The sequence below is a fragment of the Ipomoea nil genome, unplaced genomic scaffold (genome assembly GCF_001879475.1).
Source record: "Ipomoea nil cultivar Tokyo-kokei standard unplaced genomic scaffold, Asagao_1.1 scaffold2921, whole genome shotgun sequence".
Lineage (NCBI taxonomy): Eukaryota > Viridiplantae > Streptophyta > Magnoliopsida > Solanales > Convolvulaceae > Ipomoea > Ipomoea nil.
Genome location: NW_017619349.1, coordinates 3,197,501 through 3,224,390, shown reverse-complemented (window position 1 = coordinate 3,224,390; position 26,890 = coordinate 3,197,501). Strand labels below are relative to the sequence as shown.

General features: G+C 33.9%; 2 protein-coding genes across 2 annotated transcripts; one reads left to right on the top strand and one right to left on the bottom strand.

Moving 5' to 3' along the window:
• The first annotated feature begins 3,483 nt into the window (after window positions 1-3,483).
• On the top strand, window positions 3,484-7,469 carry LOC109160893 (disease resistance protein RPP8-like). Its single transcript, XM_019309153.1, has 3 exons — window positions 3,484-3,997; window positions 6,454-6,987; window positions 7,304-7,469. The coding sequence occupies exons 1-2, from the start codon at window positions 3,569-3,571 to the stop codon at window positions 6,946-6,948; spliced, it is 924 nt and encodes a 307-aa protein (XP_019164698.1). The 5' UTR covers window positions 3,484-3,568; the 3' UTR covers window positions 6,949-6,987; window positions 7,304-7,469.
• Window positions 7,470-8,461: 992 nt separating this feature from the next.
• On the bottom strand, window positions 8,462-21,774 carry LOC109160889. The gene is made up of 6 exons (XM_019309148.1): window positions 21,209-21,774; window positions 15,069-17,645; window positions 10,668-11,561; window positions 9,105-10,637; window positions 8,868-8,953; window positions 8,462-8,723 (listed from the first exon to the last, which is right to left on the bottom strand). Exons 1-5 carry the CDS (start codon window positions 21,677-21,679, stop codon window positions 8,894-8,896), a joined length of 5,535 nt encoding a protein of 1,844 aa, XP_019164693.1. The 5' UTR covers window positions 21,680-21,774; the 3' UTR covers window positions 8,462-8,723; window positions 8,868-8,893.
• Between the last annotated feature and the right edge of the window lie 5,116 nt (window positions 21,775-26,890).

Below are 26,890 nucleotides of genomic sequence, written 5' to 3'. Positions count from 1 at the left end.
TCTACTCATATCATTCCACTTAAACAATGTATTAGATAAAATCAATTTTCTGAGCTTGAGTGGAAACTTGTCATGCGGCATCCTTAACACTTTGTTGGACAGGCCATGGAGTTTCAAGTTTTTAAGGCAATCTAGCATTTGAAGATTTTTAAACAAAGAAGTTCCTGACTGTTTTTCCTCCAAAAGCTCTTCTAAATTCCCACTAATGTTCAATGTTTGGAGCAAGGGGATCTTGCTAATGATCTCTTCCTTGCAATTTGCTGGTGATATGGTACAAAGTGTGCGGATGTCTAAGTTTGCTGAGCTGTAGTTTTTGGGAGGAGAAGGCAAATGAGTACAAGTGTTGGTGTTAACATGCCTTAGGTTTTCCATGTTCCATATACTGCCATCAATTTGTAGTATATTGTTAAGAGTCCCACATCTATAAAATAAGAGAGAACATATGGGAGTGTTAAGAATCTCACATCTATAAAATAAGAGAGAACATATGGGTTTATAAGGCCATGTGTTAGACTAGCTAATTGGTTGGATCCAATCTTTTAGTGTGGTTTGGCCCATGTGCATTATAGCCCAGTTGAGTGACCATGACCCAATCTTAAATTATAACATGGTATCAGAGCCTGTTCGGTCCACTTTGGGTTCACCCGGTTATGGGTATTAGAGCCTGTTCAGTCCACTTTGGGTTCACCTGGTTATGGGTATTGATGGCGTCCAGAGCTTTCGTTTCAGGGGAGGGTCTGGTCCAATTTCAAGTTCGGTCCACTTTGGGTTCACCAGGTTATGGGTGTTCGGTCGTATCAGAGCCTGTTCGGTCCACTTTGGGTTCACTCGGTTATGGGTGTTCGGTCGTATCAGAGCCTGTTCGGTCCACTTTGGGTTCAGAGCCTGTTCAGTCCACTTTGGGTTCACTCGGTTATGGGTGTTCGGTCGTATCAGAGCCTGTTCGGTCCACTTTGGGTTCAGAGCCTGTTCAGTCCACTTTGGGTTCACCCGGTTATGGGTGTTCGGTCGTATCAGAGCCTGTTCGGTCCACTTTGGGTTCACCCGGTTATGGGTATTGGTGGCGTCCACTTTGGGTTCACCCGGTTATGGGTATTGGTGGCATCTAGAGCTTTCGTTTTAGGGCACCCGGTTATGGGTGTTCGGTCGTATCAGAGCCTGTTTGATCCACTTTGGGTTCACAGAACTTTCGTTTCAGGGGAGGGTCTGGTCCAATTTCAAGTGGTCAACCGGTTAGATTCAAAATGGCCCGGATGTTAGAGTCCCACATCAGAGAGAACATATGGGTTAGACTAGCTAATTGGTTGGATTCAATCTTTTAGTGTGGTTTGGCCCATGTGCATTATAGCCCAGTTGAGTAACCATGGCCCAATCTTAAATTTGGTGAGCTGACGTAGGCTCCCAAATTAGAACCTTACAAACGTAGTAGCGGGAGTAAGGGTCGATCCCACAAGGAGTAACTAGGCTAACTTTTGTGCTTAAGAAAATGATGGTGGGTTTGGTATATAACGAGAATAAAGATTAAATAAAAGAGAATTTAAATAAAGAAGAAATTTAAATGAACGAATAAAGCAATGAGAATAATATATTGAAAGCACTTATAATAGAAAACATTGGTTAGTAAAGATCTACCACCAGAATTTAACACTGATCATTGATTCAAAAAGTAATTAATATGCAATTGAATATTTGTTGTCAAATTATTTCATTTCCGTTTTTCTTAGTTGAAGGTAACTAAAGCACACGCGGTTTAATTACCCCTAACTACTAAATAACCTAAGACAAGCACTATAGATTTAATTTAATAGCAGTAATAGGAACTAGGAAAATCGACAAACTATATAACACAAGCACACGCGATTGCATTTAATTTAGGAAAATATTATATCCGAGACCAATTATCACTAAACTGTCAATAATTAACCTCAGTTGCTACTGAATATTAGAATAATTTGTAACACAACATTAACTAATATAGCAAATAATTATATCAAATAAATAACTAGTAGGCCTCCTAGCAATTAAATGATATAACTATTCAAATAATTTAGAAGAATATTTAATACTCAAATGCATAAAAACATATATAATAAAAATAAATAAATAATCTTACAGCATAATCAATTCCGGAGCTTTAATTCACTAAACTAAACTAACAAAATTAGTCACGAATGATCATTAATAACAATTTTAAAGAATAATTGAGAGGAGAATAATAAACAATTTAACAAAGAAAACTTTGCCACTATTTATACATGTCACGAATCATTTTCCACCATTCATTTTCCCTTTTTTTGCGCCATGATGAGGTCTTCGGACAATGCTCTCGCCGATGGAAGCGGTTTGATGAAATTCTCCACTAATTGCGCTGCCACGCCGTATGCTTTAGAGTTCTAAATTATCTTATTCATTAAGGAAACGAAATAATCCATTGGAAGATATGCTGAAGGCTGTCTACGCGCTCCAATAATTAATCTGTCTTATAATACGTAGAGTTAATTATCGAAATGACCCCTTAACTATAGTGAAATTATCAATTTGATTCTTGACTATTTTTTTGACTAATTAAGTCCCTCAACTTTAAAAATCCTAACCAATTTAGTCCTCTGTTTGTTTGACCGTTAGTCAACCGTTAACTTGGGACCAAATTGGTAATTCGCTATAGTTAAAAGATCATTTTAGTAAATAACTTTAAGGGTAGACAATTCGATTTAGTTTTCTCGAACCGAACCGTACCAAACTAGTTAGATTCGGTAGTATACCGAACAACCGAAGGGTAATAGATTCTTGAGAACTTTTGATAACAAACCATAAAGAAATCAAATCAAACATTTACGAGAGATACCTGTGAAAATATGAGTTGAACGGCAGAGCAAGCAGCAATGGAATTTGATTTACTTTATATATATATATATATATATATATATATATATATATATATATATATATATATATATATATATATATATATATATATATATATATATATATATATATATATATATATATTTATTTATTTATTTATTATTATTATTATTATTATTATTATATTTAAAAAAAAATCAAACGGTATTCGGTTCAGTTCAATTTTTTATCGAACAATTCGGATCGGTTTTTTATCAAACCGTCCAGTATACAAGTATTCAATACCATTCGATTGTTCGGTAAATTACCGAACCAATTCGGTTCGATTAGAGAAAACTAAATCGAATTGTCCACCCCTAAAATTAATTATCAAAATGATCCCTTGACTATAGCGAAATTACCAATTTGGTCCCAAGTTAACGGTTGACTAACGGTCAAACAAACGGAGGACCAAATTGATTAAAAATTTTAAAATATAAGGACTTAATTAGTTAAAAAAATAGTCAATAACCAAATTGGTAATTTCGCTATAGTCAAGGGACTATTTTGGTAATTAACTCTAATACGCAGTTGACGATAGGAGAATGAAGTCTTTCTAGGATACATACAAGCTAAGCAAGCTAATGTTTCACATACTGATCGAGTTAACTAACGCAGCATCAGGCGGGGTCCGCCGGAGATCTGATCTTCGCTGAGCTGAGCTATGGCGGGCTTGGTAGATCCAGTTGCAGGGCGGCTTTTGGACCGGCTAGTTCATGTAGTGGACGAAAACAAGTCGTTACTGGAAGAGATAAAGAACCAGGTGGACGGTCTGTTGGTGGAAATGGAAAACTTGATCGCGCATCTGGATCCGGCGTCGAGAAACCGGAGGGAGCTGGTGGACCAGATCTCCGACGTTGTAATGGAGGCGGAGGACGCCATCCGCAAGTACGCGGTGGAGAAGAAGAACCACAAAGACAAAGGGTTGCTCAGATACTTGGAAATGTCGGATTACTCTTCCAGGATTAGCGATTCTGTTAAGGAGATCAAAGCCATCAGATACAAAGTTAGGGAAATCTGGGAATCTAACGCCGCCGCTCTTCAGGCCCTCATAGATCACCACGGCCAACCTCAACCTGCTATTCATGTCATGGTGCGTCCCACAAACCACTCTTTTTTTTTCCCAGACTAGTATCTGTTCATATACTTTCTCAACCTACTGAAACACAAAGAACCAATAACACATTCACTGAGGCTTGAACTCATAATCTTCCAAATGGAAGTCCAACCCAGTACCATTAGACCACATAGTCCTGGTATTTTATTCAACATTAAAGTTGAAATTTAGATAAGTGGGTGGATGGGTGGATTGCAGGAGTACGTAGATAAGTAAAAAGTTCAAATTTATAAGTTACTACTAGTTATAGTACACGCATTGCGTGATTGAATTAATGTCTACTTTAAAAATTAAAATAATTATATAATTAATATAATTTTTAAATATGAAAATTAATAATATAAATTAGAATTTATTACTTTCAACATTATGCAAATGAGTATTTTTAACTTGTGATAAAAGTAGTAATAAAGATGACTAATGTTGTAAATAGTTATGATCGAAAACAAAAACTATGTCCTAATAATTTAAATATTGAATTAAAATTAATTCTTCTTAATGTGATTTTGATGATCATTAATGAATTGGTAAAATGTAACTTAATTTTGTTGAAAGGTGACATATTTATAAATAGGCTTACTAATGTTATTGATGAGTAATTAAAGATTTATGTAATAAAGTTATAGCATACGAATTTATAAGTTTTCTCTATGTATATGATTGAGGTTTCAATTGTTGTTAGGATGTTATATGTGAACTCTTTCTTTTGTAAACTTTCATTGATATTTTGAAATACTAAAATTTTTCAATAGGATTGATTAGATAATGAAAATTTTGCATTTAAATTCTTTAAGTATTTTTCAAAAAAAAAAATTCTTTATGTAGATAAAAAATTTGTATGGACAAACATGGTAGATCAAGTTTTAATAAAATGTATATTCTCATATATATATATATATATATATATATATATATATATATATATTCAAAATAGAAAATTAAAATTTGTGCTATAATAAATTCGTATTCTTTTAAGGTGACGATTCAAAAAATAGTATTTATCACATTTTTTTTAATAGTTGAAAGAAACAAATCAAATTATGAAAATATTATTATATTTAGTTCTTACCTCAAATGAGAAAATAGTTTCAAACAGAATAGAAAAAAAAAAATTAAAAATCCCATGAGTTCCTTTTGTGTAGACTAGTTTAATTGTTATAATAATAATAATAATAATAATAATAATAATAATAATAATAATAATAATAATAATAATAATGTCCATTATTATTATTAGTAAAAAGTTGAAAATTATTTCGTAATTAGTCAAGTCCAGAATAACAATAAGTTAAATGAATATTTCATTACCAGCAAAGCTTATACATAAATGGAACTTTAATGATGTAAGAATAATTTTGTCCAATAAAAATATTAATAGTACAATATTTGTAAAATAATGTATAATTGTACCATTATAAAAATACAGACAAAATATTAACACCATACTGACCTAAATCATTTTCAATAATGCAAAAGTATATTAAAATATTGAGTCTTGTTCTAAATAATCAAAAGAAGATTAATTAAAAAAAAAAAGGAAAAAAACTTAACCATTATTTGTTTTTTTTTTTTAAATGCAATAAAATGATTTTCAAGGTTCCTTATTTATTCTTTGATGCTCAACTTTGAATGCAATTATATAGTCTGGCTAATTAATTGACCGAAGTTGATATTAAATTTTATATTGTTTTTTAATACACTCTAACATATTCATGGTATATGTTCGACAATTATGCCAATTTGATTGGTATCGGGTTCGAACCTAAAACCTTCCTTATTAAAATCAATGAGTAAGTTAAAAATAATAAATATAGTTCACAAAATATTCCATTACTAAAGTTTATATTAATGGAATGCGATGGTGTTTAGGAAAAAGCAAATTATATAATAAAAGGTAAAGTATGAAAAATAATAATAAAAAAAAAAACTAAAATCAAAATAACATAAACCATTCATTTCAACAAATAATATGACCAACAGTTTTTAGTTTCCGGGTCTAACTTTATTTGTTCTTATTATATTATATTATTAGATTAGATTAGTAGATTACGAAGTATATATGAAATTACATGTATTTTTATGTTTAGAAATAAGGAAAAAATGTCTTTTCTAAAAAGATAAAATTTAGGGAAAATGACATTTTTAATCTCGCAATTGTTTCCAAGTTACAAATGTCGTTCCTTTCTTTCAATTGTTGTATATCAAGTTGAAATAAATTGTAATCCTTCAATTGTTGACCTAGTTGCAAATCTAGTCATTCATTTGAAGTACTAGATTTAAAACTTATTAATAATTGAATGACTAGATTTATACCAATTAAAACACATGGACTAGATTTACAACTGCGTCAACAATTGAAGTGGACTCATTATATTTATTTATCATTATTTTATAATCTTAATGTTTTTTTTTTTTTTTAATAATTGTTAAAGGCTCCGGTGATGATGGAAGAAGTTGATGCAGTGGGCATTGATAGTGAGGCAAAATTAATAAAGGATCGTCTTATCAAGGGACCAGCTCATTTGAGGGTCATCTCAATTGAGAGAATGGCGGGGATCGGCAAAACCACTTTAAGTAAAGTGATTTTTGATGACTACGAGATTCAATATGAATTTTTCACTTGTCTTTGGGTTTGTGTCTCGAAAATGATGAACTTAAAGCAGATATTTCTTGACATTTTGAGTAACTTCACCAAAAACACCAAAGAGTTTCAAGGCATGTTGGAAGAGAAGTTAGCTGATAAAATAAAAGAATACTTGGAGAACGGGAAGTATTTTATAGTAGTAGACGATGTGTGTACGGAGAGAGATTGGGACTGCTTACAAATTGCTTTTCCCAACAATAACAAAGGCAGTAGAGTCTTGTTAACCACTCGCGTCCACGATGTGGCTTCTCATGCGTCGTCTACGGGTAACCCCACCAGCTAAAATTTTTGAAGAATGACTTGATCAATAAGTTCACTACAGGTTAGCCAAATTCTTTATAAAATCTCTTGTTCTGGATGCCATTCCCATTTGTATGGGAAAATGACAATTTTTCGATCCGTCTAAATTATATGCTTCTAGTGTTTTTTTCCCTGAATTATTTATGTACCATATTAGCCCCACAACAATATTATATATATATATATATATATATATATATATATATATATATATATATATATATATATATATATATATATATATATATTTCTCACAATTGCACTTAATTGTTTGTTTTCTCAGCTTAATTGACTATTTATGCATTGAATGCCTAACTTTGTTATTATGGTTACTTCAGATCAGAGACGATGCATTCATGTGGTTTCTGACCATTCAGTGGCGTACGTGAATATCTTGCATGCTGCCATACCATTGTCCTTCTTTTCCATCTTCAATTCTCAAGAGGGACTATGTATTGTTGGTTAATTTGTTGTTACTATATATCCTTTGATTTCCACCGCGGGAAATTTTGTTATTTTTGTTATTCTGGGTGTGTGGGCTGCTTTATGAAAATTGTAGATTCATTTTGGTGCATGCGTCGTGAAGTAAAATATTGACTCTGCGTTTTTTTACTCCATGATTTCCAACTTTTTTTTTTCTTAGTCATTCATCTGAATATACATCTTATATAGTGAATTCATATTTATTTTATAGTGAATTCCAATTTGGGTCAATTTTGACTGGATGACCAAAAGCCAAAAAATTCCTCACTCCTCTTAGGGATGTTTGGTTGGATAGAAAACAATTTTCATGAAACATGTTTTTCTAAATGTCAAAAAAAAATCTAGGAAAATGTGGCTTTATGTTGTTTGGTTCATGAAATTCAAATTTCATTGGAAAATAAATTCATGAAAGTACGTAGAGGAAAACAAATTATGTGCACAAGGGTGATATTTTATTTTCCTTTGGGAAGAAAATATAATAAGGTTGATGATTGTAGTATATTTGCAAACAAATAATACTCGAAGTATCGGATAATCGATTTACAAGGAAGTGGTTGTATTAAACACTAGTTACTAATTTATTCATTAAAGCTAATCCTAACGATAGACTTGGATAGTTGCATTAAATAAATAAAATAAAACAGTGATTCAGGGTTTTGAAAACAAAATAAAGAGATTGAGATTCCTGGAATTCAAGTGTTTAAGTGTTAACCAACTTCGAGATGGCTAAGTAATTTCTGTAGAAAATGTAGGTTTGGTTGCATGGGCAAAGTGCTAACCACAAGGTTCTGCAACCTGATTGCCTTAGCCACCCTTAGCAATCTCCTAGAAAAAATTGCATAATTCAACTAGACTTCAGATATGCAATTATTTTAAGCAAAAAGAAAGTTTAGATACACAATAATTATCACATCAATCAATAATAGTGTATGTTGAATTATTCATCAGTGCACACCAGACCATTAATATATAATGACTGAGTTTCCTGTGACCTAAAAATAGGAGTATCAAAATGAAATGCCAAAGGAGTTTTGTTATTTAGTTGTTTCACAATCACCAAAATGAGTCAATTACTAGCACAACCAAATTCGAAACTGCCAATACAACTAAAGAAAACAGCAATTGAGAGTTGAGTACTGCAACGCCAAAACTCAAAGTCTTATCACGATTGTCCAGAAACGTAACAATCTGAGTACAATATGAAATAGCAAACACGTCTTCTGCTCCAGCATGAATAGAGCCAGCCACTCCATGCTTGGGAATTCAACCATAAATCTGAACAAATCATAATAAGAAATTTAGAGCAGAGATAACAACGAACCAAGTTGAAATTGAGGACAAGAAGGCCCAGATGCCTCTATTCGAATCCAATCCATGCATAAACAAAAACTCAATAGAGTGATATGACAACAGACAAACCTTTTAACACATATGCAGCATCAACTTTAATTTGACCTTTTTATTTCTGAAAGCAACACTACACTACTGGTACTGGACGAACACGCCTGTAAAAAAAAAAAAAAAAATTACAATATCACTTTTTAGAAAATAATTAACACTTCAAATGCTTAGAGCAATAGGTGATGGGTATTATTTTTTTCTCCTTTTAAATAAAAAAGAACATAGGTAACAAGATTGAGGACTTGGACGACTGACCTCTTCTGGATTATGGGGAGGACCGATCAAGAGCTTAAACTGATAGGTTCCCTGCTTGTATTGTTCCTCTTGTATCTTCTCAGCCGAATTTGCAGCCCCTTCATTTGTGCCATATAATTCCATCTGCTTAAAGTTGGGTATCACAGCAAAGTTGGGTGGGATTTCACTGAGGTGAGTGCAGTCCTTAAGGATGAGCTTTTCTAACTTCGGAAAGCAACTGGCGGAAGTTTTCCACACTACTAAATCAGTCCTTCCAATCATCAAGAATCGGAGCTGTTTGAAAACAGTGTTGAGTTCCCAATACTCCCCCATGAATGCATGTTCCTTTAATTTGAGGACCTCTAACTTATTCAGTGCCCCTAGTATACGCATGTCCTTCCACTCCAACCACATGTTTGACAATGTCAGCTTTCTTAGACTTTGTGGAAACATGACGTGCTGAGGAACACTCTGCAGTTCGCCAGGCCGCCCACCATTATTCAGCAGCTTCAGATTGTCAAGCCTACTTAACTTTCCAAGATTTTCGAACAAGGGGGAATTCCTTCCTTCCTTGCTCTCCGCCATATGTATAAGCTCAACTATATTTCCACGAATTCCCAACTTTTGAAGATATGGTGTCTTGCCTAAAATCTCTGCAGTGCAGCTTGAAGGCGAGATGAAAGAAAGTGCTCGTATGCCTGTACTTCCAGTGTTGCTTGAAGGAAGAGGCAACTGCATACAAGTGTTAGTGCGCACATGCCTTAATTTAGTCAAGCTCCATATATCTGCCTCAACTTCAAGACTATCACCCTGTGACTGTGAGGTATTGAACACAAGTGTCTGCATGTTCTCAAATTTATTGAAGTCCTGGGGAAGGCGTTGCATGCCATCAGTAGATACTGCAAGGTACCTGAGATGATAGAGGTGATACAGTTCTTCGGGCAGTGATTTGAGTTTGAGGGATTCAATATCCACGACCCTAAGAGCAGGAAAGGATTTTGGAATGGTTGCCAACAGCTCAATATTTGATATCTCTTCGGAGCAAAAACATAAGAAAGAATCAACATGTTTACTAGCTGATTTCATTTCTGATTGTATGAAGTTCAGAACAGAGGATTTGATGCATATGCGACGGCAATCAATTTTGTTTACCTCTGCAGGCTTATCACTTGATTCACTTCCATCCTTTTCGTGAACAGGATTCTTATTGCCAGCATCAGGATTCTCATTGGCAGCATCAGGGTTCTTATTGGCGGCAGCATCAGGGTTCTTATTGGCAGCATCAGGATTCTCATTGGCAGCATCAGGGTTCTTATTGGCGGCAGCATCAGGGTTCTTATTGGCAGCATCGGGGTTCTTATTGGCGGCAGCATCAGGGTTCTTATTGGCAGCATCGGGGTTCTTATTGGCAGCATCAGGATTCTTATTGGCGGCATCAATTTTGCAAAGCTGATGCAACCTGGGACCAATGCAACATGTTTTGATTTGGCCATCCGCTCTTCTTTTCATCACCTTTAGAAGATTCATGTCAACAAGATTATTTAAGTATTTCTCACCAATACACTCCCAGTCTAAAGTGTATGTATCCTCTACCAGAAACAGCCCTTCAGCTATCCACAACCAAATCAGTTTCCAGGCAGTAATCTCATGTCCTTCAGGGAAAGCTGCAAGGTATAGAAAGCAATCCTTCAACTCCAAATCCATTTCATCAAAAATGAATTGTGCGAGTGGATTATTGTAATTTTCATCCAAGTGACCAAAAATTGCCCAAGGGTCTTCTGCTATTTGTTCCCACTCGACCTCAGATGTCTCTTTTTTTTTAAGGACATTGGCTATCAGCTTCACTACAGATGGTATTCCTTTGCATTTTGTTGATATGTTCCTACCATGAACTTTGAACAACTTAGAACATTTTTCTTTATCAGAATCCTTCAGGGTTCCTTGTAAAACATTCTTCTCTAATAACTGCAGGGATTTTTCATCCGTCAAAAATTTGAGGCGGTGAGGATTACAGGCAGAATCAACACAAAAACCCACTTCATAGTGTCGAGTGGTTACCAAGATTCTACTGCCTCTAATATTGTCAGGAAAAGCAGGTTTCAGAGAGTCCCATTCTTCAGTTGTTCGTATATTATCTATTACAATAAAATACTTCTGACCTTCCAAAAATTCTTTTATTTTGCAAGCCAATTTCTCCTCAGGCATGGTATTATATTTGTCGACTTTATCAGTTAACTCACGTAAAATGTCAATGAATACCTTTTTGACATTAAAAGCTTCTGGAATATCAAGCTGAATACGAGTGAAGAATTCACACTGAAGCTCATAATCATTAAACAACATTGTAGCTAATGTAGTTTTGCCAAGTCCTAATAACCCCACAATTGAGATGATTATTAAATTCTTTGACCCTCCTCTAAGACGATCCTTCACAATTTTCACCTCATCATCAAAACCCACTATGTCAGCCCCTGCAGCCTTTAAGAATTGCAAAAATAAGACATGGGAATAATGATAATTATAAAAGACTACTTCTAAATGTAACGCTTATTATATTATTATTACTAGTATAGCACCCGTGCGATGCACAGATAGTAACATATGTTCAATAATTATATTATTTATCAAATTTAAACAATGTAAATAAATAAATAAATATTCAAAATATTATATAATATTCTAACAATATCTCATTATAATAAAGTATGTATAGTACCTAATATCAAATTTTGCTTTATACTGACTTAGGGGATGTTTGGTTCATGGAAAATGTTTTCCAAAGGAAAATATTTTCCTTAAAGTGGAGGAAATGTTGTTTTCTAGTGTTTGGTTCATTGAATTCATTTTCCATTGAAAAATGAATTCCTCAAATTTGAGGAAAACAAAATCATTGGTTGGACCAAGGATTTCGTTTTCCATGAAAGATGAGAAGAAAAAGTGATATGAATTGCCTATTTTACCATTGTTTTCTATATTACTCTTATTAATTTGTAGAGGCATATAAGTCTTTATACTCGTTATTCCTTACAATTTCAAATCTAACTAAACAATATAATTAGTATTCCCAGTAATTCTTTTTCCACCAACCAAACAATGAAATTCATCTTCCTAGTAATTATTTTTCCATGGAATTTCAATTTCATTTCCCTTAAAATATTTTCCACGAACCAAACGAGCTCTTAGTGTTGGGATTAAATAAATAATAATAAATAAATAAATAAAGACCATATCCCCATCACTTGTCAAACTATAAAAATACCATGGACATACAAAGAGAACCATACTAAAAAACCACAAAAAACTGAACCTAATTTGTTGGTATTTATAAGCCAGCTAAGGGACATCTAAAAGCTAGAATGCAAAAAGTGACTTTGTTGGACACAAATTTTCAATTTGAAAATTTTAATTAAATGTAGTCAGCACAACAATTAATGTATTTGGCTGCCCAAAAGTATTAGAATTTACATATACTAAACTATTACACTAAATATAATGTAATATTAGCAGACAATGTGTATTGTTTAAGGTTTCCAAGATAATATATTTCTTTAGTAAATGCAAGCCATGTGTGTTGCATCTATGGTGAAACAAGGCCACCTTCCATGGTGGATCTTGGTCCAAAACGACATCGTTTTACATCAATGATTAATATTTGATGCACCGTTGATGTATAGATGCTATACACCGGCGGTGAATGAGGAGATGACACATCATTAAAAACTAAAATCAGTATTAATTGAGTCATTTTTTGCAAAATATCTAAGATTTGTATTTTTTAGGAAACTTCTTTTATTTATAACTAACAAGATATATATACTTTCCTAAACATATTTATTACTTAATTATTATATATATCTAATTATCTAATTATTATTAATGAAAGATTAATAACCTGCACGTTAATTAGCATAATGCATCACATATTAATTCATTAGTTAATTATTGGATTAGTGGGCCTCGCGACGTTCATGTTCTTTCTCAGCCTCCAACAGAAATCGTTCCTTTCTTAGAAAATGATTGTAACTTCTTTCCGTTTTGGCGCTATATCGCCTTGTAGGACAGTTTCTGAACTCTTATCATCCTTAAATATATGGGTATCACCCTTCCTTTGGATTTAAAAATATTACTATAGGTTCATCATGTTTAATAACATTCATCTCGTACTATGTTCATAATATTTAGAAAAAAAATTTACTTTTGGTCCCTTGACTATTATATATTAATAATCACATTTGATTCTTGACTATTAAAATTTTCTAATTAGGTCCATGATTATGTAATTTGTATCACATTTGGTCTTGTCGTCCAATATCCCAGCTAACTATTGCAGGTAGTGTTGCATTTGCTTCTTCCGGAATGACCACTTCTGGAATGAGCACTGCATGCATTTACTTATTCCGGAAGGAACACTTGCGACAATAGTTGGCTTAAAAATTGGATGGCAGGACTAAATGTGATACAAATTACATAGTCATGCACCTAATTAGAAAATTTTAATAGTCAAGAACAAAATGTGATTCATGTATAATAGTCAGTGGACTAAAAGTGAAATTTACTCTACATGTTTATAAGCATAAGCTGTAATATCCAAAAATCTGAAACTAAATGTACATCATATGTATTTTCATTCATTTTATAGTAAGTTCATAATGTTATTTCTATATGTTAATAAAAACAAAATTTAATGTATATAAATATTATATTAAAGTAATGCCTTCATGTACCTATTAGATTCAAAAGATCTTGATTAGAGCTTTTTAATAATATATTTTTTATACATTAGTTTTATTTTTACAAAAAGAAAAAGAGAAAAATAAACTCAAGTTGAAATTAACATAAAATTATCATATGAAAAGAACGTGTAATTAAATTTAATTTTAAATGACATTTTTGTCCAAGCGATTGATATTAAAAAAATGTCTTAAATTTGGGTTAGGCACTTCTGTTATTTTATATACATACATACATATATATATATATATATATATATAATAAGTCCGAATTAAATGTGTGCAAACGCGATTAAGTGCGTTTGCACACACTTAATATAATCTAGGCAATTAGATGAATGCACACGATTTGTTCTCACGTGTGTGTGTGTGTAAGAGAGAGAGTGTGTGTGTGTGAGAGAGAGAGTGTGTGTGTGTCCTTTTTGGAACATTAACTCTTACTCATTCAAATTAAGTTTATCATATTAATTTCCCGTGTTTAGGGGTTCTGTCAAAAGGAGACTGGAGATAGATGAGGTGTTTGGTTCACTATAATTTAGCTGTAATTGAATTGGAATTCAATGGAGGCTTTAATTACGTTGTTTGGTTTGAGTGAATTGCAATTCCCTCCTTTTGTTGAATTGCAATTCAATGGATGTGAGAAAGGAAAAGTAGATGAAATGACACTACTATCCTTGGTAATTATTACTATTATTATTGCACACGGATATTTTAGTCTACCATTTCTTTCCTTCTCAATTATAATAATTCTATTTCTCCCACCAAACAACTTAATTTGAATTCCTACTTTATTCCCACCGAATTACAATTCTTTTTCCTCTTAATTCCTTCCTTCCAACCAAACGCTCTGTCAGGGTAGGAAAGAGTTACTCCAATACTTACTCCCTCAATTTTACTATGCCGGGTGGCTGGCACTGTTGTTTTTTTTTTTTTTTTTTTTTTTTTTTTTAATTTAAATTTGGACCCTAGTAAAAAAGTGTCGACATTAAAATTTGAAAAATCACCTTTTACTCTTTTATTTATTTATATTTTATATTTTTACTTTATTACATTTAGAATAAGCATAATATAGAAAAGTACCAATTATTCTTACCAAACTTCACCCCTAAGAATTGTTGATTCAATTATGGTCTTAGATTGCAAAAACTTTTAAATTAGATCAGTAATGTTAAGATGTCTTTTTATGGCATGTTAAAAAGCTCCTACCAACCAACCAACCAAAATAATAGAAGGGCAGGGGAAAATAGAAACTTACTGCAATTTGTGAGGAAACAGAGTTGATGACGAGATTGAATACCCTGCGGCTTTTGACTTTTTCATTTTCATGGCTTTGCAGTTGGTCAGGAGGCGGATCAGATACCATGGTGCTTTTGACTTTTTCGTTGTCATGGCTTTGCAGTTGGTCAGGAAGCTTGGGATTGGATCCGGTGTTGCTTTTGACTTCTTCATTTTCATGGCTTTGCAGTTGGTCAGAATGCTTGGAATTGGACCCGGTGCTGCTTTTGACTTCTTTGTTTTCACTTAGTAGTCGGTCATGAAGCTCTTTTGCAGATTTAGCTGCACTATTACTCACGCGAAACAGTTCCATCACTTTAAGGCTGTATACCTTGGCAAAGGCAGCTGGGATTTCTTGTAGTGCAGTGCAATTCCTGAGGACCAGACGTTCTAAAGCAGGAAAGTTTTTTTCAACAACTTTCCAAGTTACTAAGTTTGTCCTCCCAATCCGCAAATACTGGAGTTGTTTGAAAACAACTTCTCTGTTTAGATCCCAACGTTCCCCCTTGCAACAATTTTCTTCCAACTTCAGCATCTCAAGCTTGTCCAGTGATGTCAATTTACTCATATCATCCCACTTAAACAATGTATTAGATAGAGTCAAATTTCTGATCTTGAGTGGAAACTTGTCATGCGGCATCGTTAACTCTTTGTTGGACAGGCCATGGAGTTTCAAGTTTTCAAGGCAATCAAGCATTTGAAGATTTTTGAACAAAGAAGTTCCTGGTTGCTTTTCCTCCAAAAGCTCTTCTAAATTCCCACTAATATTCAATGTTTGGAGTTTGGTGGTCTTGCTGATAATCTCTTCCTTGCAACATGCCGGTGATATGGAACAAAGTGTGCGGATGTCTAAGTTTTCTAAGCTGTAGTTTTTGGGAGGAGAGGGCAACTGAGTAGAAGTGTTGGTGTGCACATGCCTTAACTTTTTCATGTTCCATATACCTCCCTCAATTTGTAGTGTATGTTTCGTGGTTCTAAATACAAGAGTCTCCAAGTCACGAAGCCTTCTGAATTGCTTGGGCAGGAGATCAATGTCAACCGTGATAGCTAGATACCTCAGAAGATTCAAGTCATAGAGCTCATCAGGCACAGACTTCAGCTTGAGGGATTCAATATCTAACACCCTAAGAAGTGGGAAGGTGTTTGGTATCGGCCATATCGCAGTCAACAAGTTCTGTCGGACCTGGGTGTAGGAGTCCCTTCGACGAAAGAATTTGCCTTTTGTGAATAAGTGGGTGGTCTTATTATAAGGCAGTACTGATTCGGTCTCACCTTCCAATTGAATCTCATCTTTTTGTATGGAAGATAACAACAAAGTATATACACGCTCACCGGATGGACATGTTCCTCTCTTTTTGTTGTAGCAACTCAAGAAGGAAGAAGATGGATTATTACTACTTTTTGCACCAAATCTGTTTGTAGACACAGTAGGGGAGTAGAAACAAAGACGACGAGATGAAACAGTATTTGCATCTAATCTTTGTCCATCATCCATTACGCGGAACAGATTTTTCTTTGCTGCCTCACTTTTGCAGAACTCATGCAATGCGTCATGGATGCGGCATGTTTTGATTTGACCATTCACTCTCCTTTTCATCACTATCACAAGATTCCTATCCATGAGAACATTCAAATATTTCTGAGCTTCAACTTCCATGTCTAAAGGATATCCCCACTCATCAATTGTTGGAATGAATTCTTCAACAATCCACAAACGAATCAACTTCCAAACAGCAATCACATATCCCATGGGAAACGATGCAAAATATAAGAAGCAATTTTTTAACTTCTCATTAGGCAAATGTTCATAACTCAACATTATTAGCTCATGGTAGCTTTGGTCTTCCCGATTAATTTCTAGAAAAGGATTTTTAGCTATTCGTTCCCAATCAGCAATACTTCTACTATTAGATAGGATGCCGGCTATCACTCTTATAGCAAGTGGTAGCCCATTGCATTTATTTGCTATCTCTTTCCCATATTCCTTAAATAACCGAGTATCGCATCCCTCTTTACCAAAAACATTCTCTTTCAAGAGATCCCAACTGTCATCCGGGGTTAACTTTGTTAAAGTATGATGTTTCCATTCTTGGGAATCAATCACGACCATGGATCGAGTGGTCACTAGGACTCGACTTCCTTTCGAGTTTTTAGGGAAGGCTTCATTTAAAGATTTCCAATCTTCTCTTTCCCATACATCATCCAACACAACAAAGTACTTTTGATCGTTTAAAAGTTTCTTTATTTCATCTCTCAATCGATCTCCAGATTTTGTACTATAGTCATCTGTACAATTTTTAATTTGATGTAGGATGTCAATGAGTTTTTGTTTTCTATCAAAACCTTGTGAAACGTGAACCCAAACGCAAAGGGCAAACTTGCTTTTAATGTCCAGGTCATCAAAAAGTTTTGCAGCAAATGTAGTTTTTCCAGTTCCAGCCATCCCCACAATTGGAATAACATTAAATTTATCAGATGCTTCAATAATGACAGCCTTTATGGTTTTTAAATCACCATCAAAGCCAACAACCTCTACTTTTTCCAACACTGGCCGGGTCTGAACAAATTCAAGAAAAAACACCATCATGAAAACAATGATACGTACTAATCAAGTGCTAAGAGGAGAAAACTTACAATCCAGTTCACTTACAAATCATTATTACAATACTTACTACTCCAGGTTCAAATTACTTTGCAAAAATTCTAATTTTGGTTTTGGAATTGATGTTATGGATACCATATTCAAATTTAACCATGTAAAACTTTTCGTTAATGTTGCACAAGTTAAATGGTGCAATATAATGAGGTCGTAGACCAATAAGGTAACCCAGACTATTTAAGCATGATCCTCCCATTGCTCTTGTGACAGTTCATTCTTCCAAAAGGCTGAACCCCAACTCCGACCCGACAGAGCATTTGGGAGGATGTAAATCATGGTAACTCAACTGAACATGAACCACAGAAGCTAGACCAGTGCTCACTGCGCACAAGGAACCCCCCTCACTTTGAGAGGTAGCTCCCACACTGCCGCTGGTGAGACTCGATCCCTGTTCATTCTTCCAAAGTTTCACCTCTGTGACCAGTTGAGCTGCCCATGCGGGTCTCTTGTGACAGTTCATGCTACACCATCTAGTTGCATAAGAGATTAAGATGTAGACAACAATGTTTAACATACTCCCTACAATGAAGATATCAACTATGCCTAGAGGTACACTCAATCCTATCGTTTCTGGCTTTCTGCTATAGGGTTAGACTATTTATGTTACATGTATATTACATGTCAATTGGTTGAATTTTGTCTAACAAACCAATCTAGAAATTCAAGGATCTTGCTAAACTTTTTATCACTACACTCAATCCGGCAACTTGGAGACAAAGGCTCTGTTTGGCAAACATAGCTGAAAAGCTATAAGCTAGGAGCTGATAGCTGAAAAGGAGCTGAAAGCTGAAAAGCTATAAGCTCGGAGCTGAAAATTGAAGAGCTGTTAAGCTAGCTATAATGATTGAAAGTGTTTGGTAAAATTAGCTTTTTGATAAATTGATAAATGTAAAAAGACTAAAAATGACATCTTCATAAAATTTAAACTGTTTGTTTACATATTAAAATTTAACAGTTCGTCTTCAAAAAAAAGTAAACATTTTTTAAAATAAAACTATTAGCATGATCATGATCTAGCATCCCATAATGAAGTAGCAATATTGTCATTGGTTGAAGCCATATTGCTAATTTAAGAATAACATTAATAATAATAATAATAATAATAATAATAATATAATAATAATAATAATAATAATAATAATAAAGATGAAGGGATTGACGTGAAAGTTGGGATAGGGGAAGAGAAAGAGTTTTAATTCATAAGGTTAAAATATGTCATTATTTTAAAATAATAATGGTAAAGATGGAAAAAAAAAAAGTTAGGAAGCTAGTAGCTTATTTTGAAACGCTACCTAAAGTAACGTTCCAAAATAAGCTCTTATTTTAAGCTAGGAGCTTATTTTGAGAACATTACCAAACAGAGCCTTGGCGTTTTCTTTGTTTGTTTTTTTTTTTGGAATAAGGTTCAAATTGGCCACTGAACGTAACCTAAAAATGCAATTAGGCCACTGAACAAAAAAAAGTGCAATTAGGCCACTGAACACTTCAAAAAGTGCAATTAGCCCACTGAACACTCCAAATGTATGCAATTTCACCAAATAGCAGGTTACCATCAATTTTATAGGTTACCTGCTTACGTGGTAGCTGAGTTGACATTTTTAATAATTTTTAATAAATTTTAAAAAAATTTAAAAATTTACTAAAAATTAAAAAATATTCTACCAAAAAAAAAATTACTACAAATTTTTTTTTTTTAAATTTAAAAATTTATTATTAAAATTTATTAAAAATGCCAACCCAACTGCCACGTAAGCAGGTAACAAGCTAAAATTGATGGTAACCTGCTATCGGGTGAAATTGCATACATTTGGAGCGTTCAAGGGCCTAATTGCATTTTTTTTCGTTCAGTGACCTAATTGCATTTTCATGTTACGTTCAGTGGCCAATTTGAACCTTATTCCTTTTAAAAAAAAAAAAATAGTTTTGTTATTTAAAATTATTTAATAAAATACAAATTTATTATTTTAATATTATAACCTCCACGTCAGCAAATTAACAAGTAAAACAGATCATTTTGGATTCAATTGCATCATTTTTGTGTTGTTCAGGGACCCAATTGCATGTTTTTTGAGTTCAATGGCCTAATTGCATTTTAGTGTGTAGTTCGATGGCATTTTAAAATTCGATAACCTGTTAAAACTGGGAAAACTGGCAAATTGGAAGAAATTGCATGAAATGTTAGTTTAGGAATTTAATTGTAGTTTTTTAAATTCAATGACGTAATTAAATTATCGTGTTCTGTTCAGTGGCCTATTTGACCATTATTCCTTTTCTTTAATTTTAATTGTTTGACACTTTGACCAGCTAAATGGACGAATCGAATTTATCCACACTTCTCACCTGGTGATTATTCTCATTTGATCATGTAATGACCATGGAAGGATATTACAATAAAATGAGCAAAGGAAGGAACGGCAAGAAGGCGAGAAGGAAGGAGAAGATGGCTGGGAATTAGGAAGGCAAAATGTAGAACGACATCGTCTGATCAGTAGTTAAAAGCCATTGAATGAAGCATGCCAAAATGTCGTCGTTCTAGCTGACCGTTGGAATCAGTTGAGCTCCTTTTGATGACATCGTTTTAGTCCCTTCCAGCAAATTTTTTTTAGAGTTCTACTACATGTATTCCCAAATTCTACTCTCACTTATACTCCATGACATGGTAAATAAAGATTGACTATTTTCATCATGTGGGTCCCAGAGAATGTGTCTACATCATGAAATTGTAAGAGGAGTACAAATTGAGAGTACATATAGTATTTTCCCTTCTTTTATTGGGAAGTCTGTTACGCAGTGGGTTGTTAGCTGGTTAGTTTTGCTTTGTATTATGTGGAAGGATATGCTAACATAATTCCTTTTTTCTTCTCTCTTTTCCCTCATCTCAACCCTAGTTTCTCCCTCTTCTATCTCTATTTTTCTGCCCCTTTTCTCAAAGTACATTGCAAATCCCTTATGTGTGTGTGTAGAGGACTACAATTAGTTAATTTGAAATGTGAGTATCAAATATGATATAACCACGAAATTCAAAGAATCAAAAATAATAATAATAACTCTTCAAAGTATAGGAAACCATGCGTTTGAAAAGGGTAAAATAGGAAAACTAGTACTTGTATATGTACAAGAAGATCAGGGTTCCACTGTAATGATGGGGATTAGTGGGATTAGATGGGAAGATCTGAATTTTTATTTTTATTTTTTTGAAAACGGGAAGATCTGAATTATTCATAAATGGATTCACTTCTCACCGAATGTGAAGCATGTACTAATTGTGGGTATTCATCTTAATTATGATAATTCATTTTATTTAAAATAATAAAGTAATTATAATTAGCTTGTCGTTGTGCAGAGATTAAAATTTTTATTTAAATATATATTAACAAAATTATTTTAATATTCAAGAAAAAAAAACCAAGTATATATCAATAAAATAATATCAAAATATAAAGGAATAGTTTTTGCATTACCTGGAAACGGAATTGGTGATTGTTTTGTCCACTGTTTGGGCACTGCATGATGAACAGGAGGTCTCTTTCGTGGTTTTGGATAATTGCGTTGACCTTCGCCCTAATGGACTGGATCTCACTGGCAAAGGCATTCACCGACCAATAATGTGGAAGTTTATCGAAACATTTTGTGAAGGTCTTGTCTTCGTGGTTTTTCTTCTCAGCGAAGTACTTGTCAATCGCATCCTTTGCTTCATCCACCACAAATCGGAACTTCTTCACAATTACTTTCATAACTTGGAGGTCATTGGCCCTGGGGGTCTTGGAAGCATCCACCAACCTGGCGTTAAACGTTTCGATATCGGAGGTCAGATCGATTATCTCTGAATCTATACCAACAACCAGATCCATATGTTTTGCTACAAATTGGACAAGCTCGCTGACTGCCCTGGATGCAACATCCTCTATCGCTGTGTCCAACCCTATTGCCATTGCTCCTCTCTCTCTCTCTCTCTCTCTCTCTCTCTCTCTCTCTCTCTCTCTCTCTCTAAAGAAATGGGAAATGCAAAGCAGAGGGCACCAATTCCTGAAGTTGTATCTATAAAGTGTGAGGGCGGCCGCGGGTGGGACTGTGGGAGGCGAAATAGTACAATCTTTTGTTTTTCTCCTTTTTTTTTTGGCAGAATAATCAATTGAAAATTAATTCATGTACTCTCAAAAAAAAAAAAAAAAACCTTTGTTTCATTTCATCACCGTCGAGTAAGTGCCATTAATTGCATTATATATTTTTTAGTAATATTATTATTAATTGTGATGTTGATGGATTGATGATATATAAATTTATTTTAGGAAATAAATAGATAATGCACATATCCTACAAAAAATAGGGGCTCAAGTGTCAAATCGCACCATGAACTAATTGCTATTTGTCATGCTGCACCCTCACATTTCATAAGTGATGATTCGATGCACAAACTAAAAAAATTTTGTCGCCTAAAACATTTTGCAGATTTTCTACAAGTTGTAGGTAATAAAAACTGATGTGGAGTTTTTTTTATTAGCCTATTTTAAATAATTATTAAATATATGACATGGCATGCTTATTTTTTGACTTTTCCACTGCCGATTGTTGAACACCCAAAACTGTTTTTCCATCTTCTTCACCGGCGCATCCATTTTTTAGCAAATGGATTCAATGCAGTTGCGACCTATCGTACACCTTTGGTATCTACTCCAGTACTCCCCTGTCCTCAAATCTTCCCAGGAATACGATCAATCCACCCTTGACACCATATCGGTCTTCAAGGACGTAGGCGCCAACGCCGGCATTCTCTCCGGCCCCCTCCACTCCGCCGTCTAAAATTCCAGCTCCCCCGCAAAGCCCTGGTTGGTCCACCTCGCCGAAGCAAGTGATTGAAAAAATACTCAAAGTAAGTGATTGTTTCCCCATTTTCAAAAAAAAAAAAAAAAAAAGTGATTGTTTCCCCATGCAACCCAGTTTCAATAACCACTGCTGTATTATATGGTTTTTTGGCGTCTTATGCAACCATTCATCTCAGCTTATCGATTGCTTTGAACATTCATCTAAGCTTATCCCCAAGTGATTGCTTTGAACATTTATCTCAACTTATCGATTTCTCTGTAGCTGAGGCGCAATGAACGCGGTGTCGAACACTCCGCCGGAATTCAACCAAGGTAATTGAGGATTAACCTTCTTCGCAGTATTTACGGAATTGAGTTTTTATTTAGTGATTTTTTTTTTGTGCTAGTGAACGTCGGAGAAAGCGATTCAGATACGAACTCCGACAAAGCTCTAGAATACTATCAGTCAATCTCCTCGGCCGATGGAGATGACGAGGACGAAGAATTCTCCGATCAACATTCAAATCTCGGTGACAGAGATCGAGATCTGTCCTTCTTCCTCCAGATTTTCTTGATTATTCGTTGGGGTTTTCGTCGTCGTTGCCGCCATGGCTGCGAGGGAGTAGCTGCTATTGTCGCCGCGGTTGAAGAACAGGCAGTCGGACCTCACCGCGAATCCGCGATCAAAGAACAGGGTCCATATTAGCACATTGAAAAAAATGAGATGAAAATAAGAATTGACTTTAATAAAAGGTCCACGTCAACACATTACCGGTTCCACGTCATCCAGGCAACAGGGAAACCTGCAAAATGTTCTAGGCGACAAAATTTTTTTAGTTCGTGCATCCAAACAACACTTATTAAAGGTCAGGGTGCGGCATGACAAATCGCAATTAGTTCATGGTGCGGAATGGCACTTGAGCCAAAAATAGGGCAATGTACTTTGGAAGAATATCTCTTATAATCTTATTTAATTGGCTGGTTGAGATGGTTTATCCTGATTTCTTGATGCCGATTGGCTGCAGGGGATTTCCGGTGGATCCCTCTTTTGTTGAGGATAGGAACAAGTGAAGGGTCAATTAGTAGTAACTTAGTAACTATCATTCCATCTCACCATCTGTATTTAATTATGAAAATACCTAGGTTTTCCCATTTTAAACTCTCAATTTGTACTCTCATATTTTTGTAGATATTTTTTTGTGGATCCACATGATGAAAATAACCAATCTTGATTTGCCACCTCAAGAAGTATAAATGAGGGAGTAAAATTTTGGAAGTCTATGTAATAGAACTCATTTAATTAAGGGAAAAATTACATTTTTCGTCCTTAAGTTATAAAGTAATTATAGATTTTGTCCTTAAGTATTGATCATATTCACTTTTTGTCTCTAAGTTATTATTAATATTGCATTTTTCATTCATTTACTAATAAAACATTAGGGACGAAATTTTCAATTTTAGTATAACTCAATGACGAAAAATGAGCACAAAAGAACGAAAAATGCAACGCCAATTACAACTTAGGAACGAAAAGTGAGCATAACCAACACTTAGCGATGAATTCTGCAATTACTTTGTAACTTAGGGACGAAAAGTGCAATTTTTCCTTTAATTAATTTTAGAAAAATATTACATTGATTTTTATTTCTTACTCTTAACTTCTATTCATTCTCAAATTCTTGATGTAAACACTTTTCCTGAGACTCCCGCGATAAAATATGTAATCTTTATTTGTCAAGCCATGAAGTAAAAGCGAGAGAGTAAAATTTAAGAGTAAATGTAATATAACTCTTACCCCAAAAGGCTGAATCCCCAACCCTAAGGGCCCCCTCACACTCCGACTCGATAATGTAATATAACTCTTTTATTAGTTGTGGGCACATGTAGGGATGGTGAAAATTTCCTATCCAACAATTAATTGATACACATCGTGTGCCATTACAAATAAAATTGCATCTTTAGTTACTGAATTATAACCAAGTTTCGACTCAGTCCTTAAGTTATAGTCGTATTCGAGTTTAGTCCTCTGTTATTAGCGAAGTGGCAAATTTGATCTCCGAAGTTAATATTCCGTCTCCGGCTAACGAAAGACTTAAAAACAATAAAAAATAAAATAATAAAATAATAGCGGAGTAAAATAAAAATTTCAAATTATAATCTCCTTCCGTAGCCCAGCCATTCATTTTTTCTTCTAGTCCTGGCATTGGTATTCTTTTTTCCCGAAACATCGTGCAGCAGCCATTCCTTTGTTCTTATAGTCTCTAATTGGTCTTCTTCTTCCCCAAGCTCCCGACGTTGTTGTTGTTGTTCTTCTTCCCCTACCAAATCATATGAATAACACCTAGAATTCTCAAAACTACTCCATAAAATTTAAATTCTTAAATAGTAAAAAGTAAACACTTAAACCAAATAGAAAAAAAAAAATGTTAGTAGTATTGTAAATCCCAACTTATAATTGGTAGAATTATTATGACAAATTAGATAGGTTAGGTTTAGTGTCAATTAAGGTAATGATTGAAGATCTGGCAAGACAGACGCTACACTAGAGCCTTTGGAAACTAGCCATTAGAACTACACCGACTTATCTACTACAGATGGCAGGGCAATTACGCGATTTGAGATTATTTTACAATAATATCCTTTTCTGACTAAAGTACCTCAAGGGTAAGATAGTAATTCATTCTACAACAAAAGTCTAAGAGATTACTTGTGTAACACCCCGTGTTACGACCTTCAAATCCGAATTAATTATGGAATTATTTCATTAACAAATAATTAAAAGAATTTAAGTTAGTTAGAATTCTCTTGATTAATTAATGTGGTCCACAATGAACCATTGACCCTTATCTCTAATTAAGCATTTAATCCTGTTAGGAGTAAAGAAAGTAGACATTTTACTACTCAGATTCTAATTAGGAATCCTAGACCTATCTATTAGGAATGAAGAAAGATGACCCATTATTAATCAGTTTCTAATTAGGAATCCTAAACCTCTTACCCAGTTAGATTCATATTAGGGATCCTACCCTAGGAAGAAGGATATCCTTATTTATGCAAATATCTCTCACTTTCTAAAATGGGTCCCACTTCCACATCATCAAATTTGCAAATTCTTCACTATTTAACATCCCTGTAACTTCATCCCTGTAAAAAATGGGTCATACATGTATATTATATTATAAATACAATAATAAAATAATATTAAAAGAAATAATAAAAATAAAAAAATCAAAAAAGTGCGTGCTGGCACTCATTTTCAGTAGCTTTAACATCTCATTTGCAAATTCTCTCTCTTATTGCTAATTTTGTAAATTATCTCTCCTCCTGCAATACACATTGCATTAAAGAATAATTTTAAAAAAATTATATCTCTTGCCATATAAGCTTGCCAATTCCAAATTTGCAGAGATGGGGTTAGTCTAAGGGAGTAAACTTGGTACATTGGAGGGTAGGACCACTACTACAAAAAACTCTTTTAACGTCGGTTAATTTAGGCATACGACGTCGGTTATTCTGCCGACGTGGTTGCCGTAGACGTTATAAATAAATTATATGACGTCGATTTTAGAAACCGACGTCATATATTATTTTTAAATTTTTTAAAAAGACATACGACGTCGGTTTTTAACAAAAAAATGACATCATATTATATATATATATATATTTTAATTTAAAAGATACAACGTCGGTTATTTAGAAAAACCGACGTTGTATCTTTTTAATTAAAAAAAAAAGATACGACGTCGGTTTTTATAAAAACCGACGTCATATCTATTTTTTAAAATAAAAAAAATTCAAAATATATTTTTATATAACATAAATATAAAAAATACAAAAATTACTCACAAAACATACAAAAACTGTCTAATATATTCACAAAAAATACAAAAACTGTCACATTTTACAAATATATAAATCGAAATAATTAAAATAGTTATAACAAATCACATAAATAAATAAAAAAAATCAAAATGCATTAAAAAGATTATTTTGAATTTACAAAAAAATTATAAATAAGAAATTAAAATAATAATCTATTTCAAAAATTTTAAAAACTCACAAGGAAGAATGGAGGTTGTGGTGGTGGCGGTGGCGAGGGCGGAGTGGCGACTTTGGTGGACGGCAACGATGGTGGTAAGGAAGAGAATGAGGAGGAGAAGAAGATGATGGCAATGTAGATGACCACGTAAGCCGGTGTTGTTGTAGAGGACCACGTGGCGGTTGGGTAATAGTGAGAAAAAGAAGGAGATGAACAAGAAAGAATAAGAATAAGGGGGTGTTTGATTTGATGTAATTTAATTGTAATTGAATTGTAATTCAATAAAGGCTTCAATTACTGTA